Here is a 10,802-nt window from a genome sequence, read left to right as displayed (position 1 = left end):
ATCTCCAGAGTTTAGGGAGGGGATTTTTCATAAGTGTGGTTGATGAGTTTGACATTTCAGGAGAAGAAACTTTTGTGAAAAGCATGATTAAGACAGCCTGCTACTGCATCTCACTAAATAAGCTGGATTTAGCTCAAATCTCATAGCGGGACAGCAGAAACTCAGTTTTGAATTGACTTGAGTTCCAGTTTCCTTGTCAACAGGTTGGAGCGTTGGCCTCATCAGTGGACTTTAGCTTTGTCTCTGCCCCAGGGATAAAGACCAGCAGCACTAGGGAAGGCTGTGATGACCGTGGTGCACAAAGCCTTCCTGGGAAGGAGTGTGGTGTTCCGCTTGTTGCAGGGGTAAAGTGGTGAGCTGCCAGCAGTGGCGGCTGGGACTTTTCCATACTCAGTTTAAAACAAGCGCTGAAGCTCAACTCACGTGTCAGGTAAGAAAAAAAGTCTCCACACTCAAGGTGACTGTCTTTGGAATTCTTGGTTTCATTAAGGTTCTCACAAAATACAAAGCTCAAACATAACTGTCTACATCCACCACAGAACAGAATCAAGTAAGTGGTTAGCACACAATGATCTTTTTCATTTTTAAAAATATAAATAACAGTGTTCAAGGTTGGACAATTTTATCCCGTGTGTGTGTTTCTCTGTAAGGCGTTATGTCGCAGGCCCTTCACTGATAAGTACGCCGTACTTGTCGTCAGGAAGCACTGCCCACAGGCAGGGAAGGCCACTGTGGATGCGGTCCTGAGGGTGACACCCACGGATCCGTGTTGCCTTGGCCTGTGAAAACTAAGCGATCAATCAGACACCCTCCGATCAGTTCTCACAGTTTCATTAATTTTCTTTCTACTACAAAGTAACAATAGAAAGGGGGTCACCTCCCAGTGGCATGCAAGCTCTCGGGAGATCAATCATGAAGGGCAAGAAGGAGAAGGACAGGCTTTTTCCTGGATGGAATTTTTTCCTTTTATCCAGAAAAAAACCCCCAATAACCCACAGAGCTTAATGAGTGGCTTGTACTGAAACATTTTTCAGATTAAATAGTGTTGAGAGAAGGGGTAGTCTTTTGGGTGGGTACTGGAGAAGAGGTTAAAGTGGGGAGGTCACCGCTGGGAAAACACCACTGCCAGTCCAGCCCCCCACGGGAGTCACATCGCCGGTGAGGCCTGGGGGCAGAGCCAGGGCCCCCGCCTTCGGCACGAAGTCCGAGGGAAGGCTCTCTAGCAGGCACTTGACCTGCTCCTGGCCCAGCTTGATCTTGTCATCCAGCTCTCGCTGCTCGATGAGGAGTGTCGACTTCATTTTCACGAAATGCCGGTAATCTTGGAGCTGCTCTTCGGAGAGGTAATTGGCCAGGATGTCCAGCACCACGCGCTCCCTCCGATCCACGTTCTCCTTGAGCTCCCGGGCGTCCTCGTGCTGAGCAGACAGGACCTTCCTCTTCTCGTTGAGTGAACTCTGCCAGGGCGAGATGAGTGGGTCAGCAGAGGGCCAGTTTTGGGGGGGGAAGAGAGCCACACTGCCTGTAGAGAGATTTTTTTACAAGACGGGACAATATCTAAGATGCTATTTCAACTGTCACTCTTAAGTAGGGAGGCGCAAGTGTTTTGAACATCAGCTTATTACCCTTATGGTGCTTATGTATGGTCCAGCTTTAATTAGACAGGCATTACATTCAACTGGCGGGGGTAATGGCTTTACTTTAGGCTTCTAGTCTTAAAAGGACAATCAGGATTCCACTTGTAGGGGGTCCTTAAGAGTAGTCAAAGTCCTAACGGCATGAAGTAGGACGGTGATTGCCAGGGCCTGGGGGGTGGGGAGAGTGGAGGACTTGTTTCAATGGGTATAGAGTTTTGCGAGATGAAAAAAATTCTGGAGATCTGTTGCACAGCAATGTAAATATACTTAACACTACTGAACTGTACAGCTACAAATGGTTAAGACAGCAAATTTTATACGTGGTGGGGATGGTTTAGTCGCTAAGTCGTGTCCAACTCTTGTGAGCCCATGGGAGGTAGCAACCCAGGTTCCTCTGTCCATGGATTCTCCAGGCAGGAATACTGGAGTGGGTTGCCATTTCCTCCTTCAGGGGATCTTCCTGACCCAGGGACTGAACCCTCACCCCCTGCATTGGCAGGCGGATTCTTTACCACTGAGCCACCAGGGAAGCCTAGGTGCTGTGTGCTCAGTTGTCTCAGACTCTCTGTGACCCCATGGACTGAAGCCCACCAGGGTCCCCTGTCCATGGAATTTTCCAGGCAAGAATACTGGAGTGGATTGCCATTTCCTTCTCCAGGAATCCAGGTTGGGATCATCCCACCCCAGGGATCGAACTCGTGTCTCTTGTGTCTCTTGCACTGGCAGGTGGATTTTTTTTTTAGCACTGAGACACCTGGGAAGTCCTTTATGTAGTTTACCATAATTAAAAAATTGAAGGGGAAAAAAAGGCCAATTATCAAGGAAGTCAAAGTTATGGTTTTTCCAGTAGTCATGCATGGATATGAGCTCTGGACCATAAAAAAGGCTGAGTGCTGAAGAATTGATGCTTTTGAACTGTGGTGTTGGAGAAGACTCTTGAGAGTCCCTTGGACTGCAAGGAGATCACACCAGTCAATCCTAAAGGAAATCAGTCCTGAATATTCACTGGAAGGACTGATGCTGAAGCTGAAGCTCTAATACTTTGGCCACCTGATTCAAAGAGCTGACTCACTGGAAAAGACCCTGATGCTGGGAAGGATTGAAGACAAAAGGAGAAGCCGGCAACAGAGGATGAGATGGTTAGATAGCATCATCAACTCAACAGACGTGAATTTGAGCAAACTCTGGGAGACAGTGGACAGAAGAGCCTAGCATGCTGCACTCCATGGGGTTGCATAAAGTCAGACCTCACTTAGTGACTGAACAACAACAAAACTAATCCTGATGTATTCTGCAGGTGAGCAAGCGCTTATGTGTACTTAAGAGTATAGATGGCATTTAAGTGTTAAGTTGAGCTCAATTCTGGAACAGCTCATCTTCCTCTAAGTACTGCTCCAGTGTTCCCTATCTCACAGACCTGCAGCATCCAGCCAGGTGACCAAACAGGAAACATGGAATTACCTTCTGTTCTGTCCTTCCCCTCATCTAACATGCCCGGCCTGCTGATTCAAACTCATGCTCTAAGTCACTCCCTGTTCTTTATCCCCAAGACAATGGTCTAAATTAACAGCCTAAACCCATCTTTCTAGAAGTCTCCCCATGGTAACATCCTTCTCCCCACTCCCGATCAGGTAATGAAATGAGTTCAAGGCTCTCCAAGCTAAATTCTAAAGTACTGACCCACAGGTCTTGGTGAGGATTTTCTGCACTGGATTCTACTATCCCTCCAGACCCACTCTCCTAGCCTGTCTCAATGTCTGGTGAAGCTGAACCCTGCTGGGTGCTGGGTTCGGCCAGTGGCAGCCACGGCAGGGGACTGGGGGTGGGAGAAAGACGACACTGAGGCCTGTATTCCGGGCTCTCTCCTTGCCAGGTGGCAGTGGCTGAAACCTCTCCTCCAGAGCTATGGCTAAGTTCTGATAAGGGCCCCTTCCTTCTGCTTCTCCGGGTCCAGAGGTGATAATGGCTTCCCCACTGATGCTAGCCCCATGGGGACTGGGCAGCTTCATTATCCCTTCTTGCCTGTGTGCTAAGTCGTGTCCAACTCTTGCGACCCTATGGACTGTGAGCCCATCAGGCTCCTCTGTCCATGGAATTCTCCAGGCAAGAATAGTGGAGTGGGTTGCTGCCCTCCTCTAGGGGATCTTCCTGACCCAGGGATTGAAACTATGAATCTTATGTCTCCTGAGTTGGCAGGCAGATTCTTTACCACTAGTGCCACCTGGGAAGCCCTTCTTGGTCTCCCTTAAAAACAAGTGAGTCAAGGAATCACTCTGTGCTCTAGACATACCAACCACATGTAATTCAGTTCCTGCCTGGGCTTTGTCCATAACATTCCTTCTAAATGGTGAAGCTTTTCCCATCAGTCCGCCTGGCATAAAGAAAGCCCTCTAGACGCCACTCAAGCGGCCCTCGTGTGAAGTCCCTCCTGACCCCAGCACCACATGAAGAGTGCTCCCGTGGCCCTGAGTTTATCACTGCGCAGCAGCACACTAGACACAATCGCTGCTTCCACACTGGTCCTCCTCACTGGTGGAGGGGCTGTTTTTAGCCAGTGTCAGCCCCAGCACGCGGAGCAGCTGGAATTTGACAGGTTCTTGTTCTCTGCTGGCTGGATGGAAGGAAGGCGGGAGGGACAACACTTTGGAGGCAAGGACAGTTAGTTTCTAGGGAAACTGTCTGGAGGGAACAAAGGCCTGGCACATATACACAGGTGGGCACTGGTCCAGGGTGCGGGTTTGGGGTCCTGGGCGCTCAGAGTCCCATTCCTAAATGCTTACCATCTAGATCTCTTCTAATCTTTCAAAAATCTATTTGCCAAGACATACCTTTCCTTTTAAGGCAGTACATTCGGAGAAATGACTGGGAAATCCCTAATTTCCAGGAGCCAGGAAGCAAAAGAGCTGCCTCTTACTGGCTAGAGTGCTGGTCAGTCGGCATGTACGTGAAGTTACAGCTCTGTTTATTGTCTGACCTCTTTGGTAAGTAAGTCCCATGCGGGCGGGGGTCTGACTGCTTTATTCAGAGTATCCCAAGTGCCTACACCAGATGGTGGCCTATACCAGACACAGAGGAAATATCTGCTGCACAGATGAGCAGGTGAAGAATGCTCTGTAGCTCTGCGATGAAGTTCAAGGAGGTGGATAACACCTGGGGACCATAGCAGGACTCCTGTCCTGGCTGCGTCGCTTACGTGCCTCTAGTGAGAACTCCTTGAGGCTGCGCCTGCAGCGTCTACAGCCAGTGCCTGACCCAGAGGGCGCCCTGGGATTCTGCGTCATGTCACCACCGCTGTCGTTCCGTTCTTCCAGTGAGGGGTGTGGTGACGACAGTGGGTACGTCCTCCCTTGGCGTCCCTGGCCCCTCACCTGCAGCTTCCCTGGAGCCTGAGCTCATGTTCCTGGGCCCTCTCCTCATCCCCAATAGCTTCGTCATTCCTCTCTTGTTTTTAATGTCCATCTTCATTATGCCTTTTGCCTTTTTCTGGGACAGAAAGGAAGGAAAGGAACTCTGGCGCCCACATTTCTACTTTTCTAGTAAGTATCCTTGAGGCTGAGGTGTCATGACATGACATCCTGGCATGGGAGCTGCCTTCCCCTCTCTGCCCTGCTCACCTGTATGCCGGACCCCCTTCCCTGCCCCAGGGAGATGGTGGTCTTCTCTAGGACCCCTGTCTCACCATACTTCTCTATGTACATGGGACTTGGGGGAGGCAGGGAGGAGACTTGAAGGGAGCTGCTAGGCCGCCTACCCTTTCCTCGTTACTGGCGTCTTCACCAAGGCCGCTGAGCACGTTCTCCACGCGGGCCAGGCGCCCCGAGAGGGACAGGAGCAGGTTCACCACCTTGTCCAAGTCCCCGATGAACATCTTGTACTTGTCGATCTCGTTGGGCTTGCAGAGCTCACTGATCCAGGCCTCCACCTCCTCCCCCAGGGCGTTATTGAGCTTGATGTCCATCAGCAGGCTCCCCTTGGCTTCCTGGAGGGTCTCGAGCTTGTGGGTGAGGCTTCCGATCAGCTCCGCCTGTCACGAGAGAAGAGACACACAGCAAAAGTTAGCCACCAGAGTGGTCAGAGGTGACAAGATCCGCTTCTAGTCGCATCCTTCCTTTTTTTTGACGCTCAGCTGAAGGCCCTCCTCTGCTCTGTATGGACTGGCCCCAACCTTAGACCACAGTCTCCTTTCCTTTCTCAGAACCTATTCAGTCCTCACAGGCTATGCACAATCACACATTGCTTTGGAATATTGTCCAGTCACGTCGTGCTGTGCACAACACTGCCTTCCCAGCTGGTTTGTTCACTGCTCACTTTTAAAAGTCTTTTCAAGACATGTTCTCATTTGATCCTCACAACAATACCACAGGCAGGCAGAATACATATTCTTGTTTAACAAACAGAGCAGCTGAGAGTCAAAGGAACCAGGGATTTGCCTGCGATTACAGAGCTGAGTATTAATCACAGACACCACTCGTGGAGCAATTACTATGAGCCAGACATGGTGAGGAAGTCTACAGATTATCTCCCTGAGCCTTCCCAGCGGTCTTGTAGGAGATACTCGCTCATCTATGCAGTGCACGAGGGGAGGAAATCGGACAGTGTGCTGAGTTTTAATCGGCAAGTGAGCATTAACCAGTAAATCTGTCCTCAGATGTCGAGGTGAGTGGTGAAGAGGAGGGAGAACTCTTCTTCGGAGCTTCTACTGAACTTGGCTCCCTAATTTTCTCAGGCTCCTTCAGTTTAAGTAGGGTTCACAGATGTCCTTGAAATGTCCAAGTTCTGGCTTGAATTAAAGGTGACAGGTCAGTGGCAGTCACCAGGTGAGCGGGGTTCAGTGGGTAAGGATGGGTCAAAGAAGGCTGAACAGCCACCGGGGTCAGCATCTAGCCCGCTCAGTCTTCCCTCTGCGGACCCTGCCTTTTGTATTTCATTTCTTAGCTTTAATTTTATTGGAGTCTAGTTGATTTATAATGTTATGTTTCAGGGGTACGGCAAAGTGTTTCAGTTACACATAAACATATTCATTGTTTAGATTCTTTTCTCATATAGGTTTTCACAGAATACTCAGTAGTGTTCCCCATGCTATACAGTAAATCCTTGTTAGTTACCTACTTTATAGTAGTGTGTATATGTTAATCCCAAGTTCCTAATTTATCCTTTTCCCCCCACGTTTCCCCTTTAGGAACTGTAAGTTTGTTTTTGATATCTGTCAGTTTCTGTCCTCATTTCTGTTTCGTGGCAGCAGTTTCTACCATTCCGTCTTCCAGCTCACTTATCCATTCTTTTAACAGAATAATTGACTCCTTCAAGCGTATTTTTCATTCCTGTTTATTTGTATTGTTGCTCTGTTCATCTCTATATTGTTCATCTCTGTTTATTTGTTCCTTAAATCTTCTACTCTTTGTTAAACATCTCGGGTATCCTCTTGACTTGCGCCTCCATTCTTTTTCTGGAGATCTTGGATTATCTTTGCTATCGGTACTCTAAATTCGTTTCCAGATAGGTTGCCTCTCTCTACTTCACTTAGTTGTGGGTTTTTATCTTGTTCCTTCATCTGGAACATATTTCTCTATCGTCTCATTTTGGCTTTCTGTGTTTGTGGTCTCCACCTCTTAGGCTGCAGAATCACAGCTCCTCCTGCTGCTAGTGTCTGCTCCCTGGTGGGTGAGGCTGGTCCCGGGGCTTGTGTAGGCTTCTTGGTGGGAGGGACTCGTGTCTGCCCCTCTGGTGGGCAGGGCTATATCAAGGGGTGTGTTTAGAGGTGGCTGTGAGCTCAGCCTGTCTGCTGATGGGTGGGGCTGTGTTCCTGCGGGTTGTTTGGCCTGAGTGTTCCAGCACTGGTCTGTAGGCTGTTGGGTGGGACCAGGTTGTAATATCAAAATGGCAGACCTCCAGGAGAGCTCACACTGATCAATAGTCTCTGGGGCCTCTGCCACCAGTATCCTTGCTCCCCAGTGAACCACAGCTGACCCCTGCTTCTCCAGGAGACCTTCCAGGACTCATAGGTAGGTCCAGTTCAGGCTACTGTGGTGTTACTGACCCAGTGTGCGTGAAACCTTGTGTGTGCCCTCCAAGAGTGGTGTCTCTGTTTCCCCCGGTCCTGTGGAACTCCTGAACTCAAGCCCCACTGGGGGTTCCTCCTCCCAATACCAGACCCTCAGTCTGGAGAGCCTGATGTAGGGCTCGGGACTCTCGCTCTTGCAGGAGAATGTCTGTGACATAATTATTTTCCAGTTTGTAGGTCACCCACCTGGCAGGTATGGGGTTTAATGATGTTGTGAAAGTGTCCCCCGCCTCCTTCTGTCTTACTGAGGCGGCTTCTTTGTCTTTCGATGTAAAAATCTCTCTTCTGGTAGACTCCAGTCTTTTTGGTCACTGGTTGCTCAGCAGTTAGTTGTGATTTTGGTGTTTTCATGAGAGGAGGCGAGCTCAGGTCCTTCTACTCTGCCATCTTTCCCAGAACCGAGGGGCTGCTTTTAGTTTGGGTGCTGGCTGTCTCCTTCCCCAGCATGTGCTGGCCGCTGTCCCCTTGATACGCACTGTGCAGATGCAGAGGCCCGTGCACACTCCTGAGGGGGGGGCGGGGGGGGCAGTGCTTGGGGCCTGCTCGCAGGTCTCAGGCAGGCAGCTGCTGTCTGCACACTCTTGGGACAGCAGAGGCAATGCTTGGTGCCTGCTCTGTTTTGTTTTTCAAAGACACCAACGTTAGCAGAAGAATCATAGGTCTGCCTGTACAGGAGGTGACGTGAACTCTGGGCTTCATGAGACAAGGATGGACAGAATGAGAAGAAAATGCCTAGAAGTGATGCAGGGAGGCTTCTGCAGGAAGAACCATCTGCATTCTGCATTTTGATTTCTGAAAGCTGTTGGCGGGGCTGTAATGTGATCGTCAGAGCCCAGTCAGATTGGCTAATACCAGCATCACTGAGCAGTCACACCAATCACTCCTGACCCAAAGGTTGCACATTTGGATGGTATTTGAATTTTTCATTTTACTAAGCCCTTAACATGTGGAGATTTGGATTTTAAAATGTAGTTAAAGAGGGCTTTGAATAACTGAAGGTAGCAAGGGAAAGTTGGCTGTATTCAATAGCTATTTCTCTGCCAGGCAGATCTTTTCAAAAAAACCTACCAACTTATACCCATGGAATTCAATGAGGAGAGAGGGGAGAGGTGTTTTGATTTTTAAAAAATAACTTACTAGTCTCTCAGGAGCTAATTAATTTGCAAAATCATTGACATATAACCACTTCTCATCTGGCATAAACTGTTAACTCACCTGCCTAAGCTGCTGTTAATAAGGGTTCTCGCTGGAAACATAGTTTAACAGCCCCTCCCTCCCACCTTGCCATCTGCAGGCTGAAATCCTTCTGGGCCTGGTCCACCTCCTCACGGTTCCAGCACCAACGCAGACACTGGACCAGGAGTCAGGAGATCTGGCTATGACAGAAATTCATTCTCAGGCCAGTCACTCGACTTTTTGTATCTGTTTTTCTCATCCACAGCACGGGCATCCTAATGTCTGCCTGAAAATAATCATTCTGTTTAGTTACAGAGCTCTTTCTCTGTGCCAGGCACCATTTAGGCATCTTCCTATTTTCAGTTACTACCGACAGCAACCCAGTGAGACGGGTGCTGTTATCCCCCTTTTACTGATGAGGAGAGTGAGGCGGACATCAGTTATGTCACTTGCCCAAGCTCAGGCAGACAGAAAGGGGCAGCACTGGGCTTAGACCCAGGTCTCCAGCTGCAGGATTCAGGCTTTTTGTTGTTATGTTAAAACAGCTCAGAGGAATGTTGTGAGGCTCAGGTAAGATGAAGCAAGCACTTTGGAAAATATAAAAAGTGTTACACATTCAAGTTGTTCCTCTTTTGTGCTATGGTTAAAATTAGGTAGCCCCTTGAAGAACATATACCAGTCACTTGGGTAGATGACCCTAGGGGAAGATAGCCAACCACTCCCCATCCCCAACACGGTTTTGCCTTCTGCTCAGGGGACTTGTGCTGACAGGGTTGCCAATAACGTCACTACACACACAGTCAGCCTCGACCAATGGCCTGTCTTCATCTAAACTGAGTAATTCAGGACCTTAGGGCTTCCCAGGTGGTTCAGTGGTAAAGAATCCATCTGCCACGTGGGAGACCTGGGTTCGATCCCTCAGCTGAGAAGATCCCCTGGAGGAGGGCATGGCTACACACTCCAGTATTCCTGCCTGAAGAATTCCATGGACAGAGGAGCTTGGCATGCTACAGTTCGTGGGACAGCAAAGAGTCGGACGTGACTGAGCAACTGACACAGCCCATGGCTAGGGTTTGAGGACAGAGAAATTTAGGCTCCTGCTGGTAAAAACTGGGACTAGTTAAAGACATTCAACTTGAGGATCCAAGCAGCAGCATGGGCTCTTCTCTTTAGCTGCGTTTCACTCAAGAGAGAAGTCAGGGGCAGTTTCTGTCCTGAGCAAGTCTGCATTCCATGTTGGTGGCCTGACAAAGCAGAAAGGTCGGGGGGGACCCACTGCCAAGGCAGATACTCTCCAGCATGCTCTCTGTCAACAGTGGTTCTCATTTTCTCTCAGGAAGGCTTATGACCAGAACGCTGTCACATTTACCTAGTTTGATCTCTTGGTTCTGAGATCTCTTGGTTTCTGGTAATAGGAATCTCTGACATACAAGAAACATGATTAAATTCCTCAAAATTCAATGCAGCTCATCTTCCTCCTTCCCTCTGCTTTCCTATTTCTGTTACAACAGTCCCCTCAGCCAGGAACTCCGGAGTCAGCCCTCTTTCCTCTCTTCCGTGCTCCATGTGTAATATTAATCTGCTACCAGGTCGTCCACTTTTACTTCCTCTTTTGAAAACTGAAATCCATCGGCTTCTCACTGCTCCTCCTACACCTCCCTCTCTGACCCGTATCATCACGTTCCTGGGCAGCTGTAACCCTTCCAACTACCCTCTCTTCCTACTGTCTGAGTCCACACGTAGCTACTAGACTTTCCTGGATGTAAATCTGCCACATCTCTCTCCCTGATGATAAACCCTGGGAGGGGGCTGATGGTGGGCAGATGTCAGAAGCCCGTCAGGCCCCCTCCCCCATTCTTACAGCTAACACCCTGACCCCGCAGAGGGCTCTGCAAGGTTAACTGGCAGCTCGCTGGGGAGGGAGCAAG

General features: G+C 49.3%; 1 protein-coding gene across 8 annotated transcripts in view; it reads right to left on the bottom strand.

Moving 5' to 3' along the window:
- Window positions 1-458: 458 nt before the first annotated feature.
- The window catches only part of SHROOM3 (shroom family member 3), a 329,119-nt gene continuing 318,775 nt past the window's right edge, over window positions 459-10,802 (bottom strand). For 7 of the 8 annotated variants that reach the window (XM_024992948.2, XM_010806188.4, XM_059887304.1 and 4 more), the window contains 2 exons: window positions 5,389-5,661; window positions 459-1,457 (listed from right to left, as the gene is read on the bottom strand). In XM_024992948.2, the coding sequence (XP_024848716.1) occupies window positions 1,089-1,457; window positions 5,389-5,661 (642 nt within the window). In that variant the 3' untranslated portion in view covers window positions 459-1,088. 8 annotated transcript variants of the gene reach the window in all.

This window comes from Bos taurus, chromosome 6 (genome assembly GCF_002263795.3).
Source record: "Bos taurus isolate L1 Dominette 01449 registration number 42190680 breed Hereford chromosome 6, ARS-UCD2.0, whole genome shotgun sequence".
Classification (NCBI taxonomy): domain Eukaryota; kingdom Metazoa; phylum Chordata; class Mammalia; order Artiodactyla; family Bovidae; genus Bos; species Bos taurus.
Note: the sequence above shows the minus strand (reverse complement) of the source record. Positions and strands in the feature narration are given on the sequence as shown.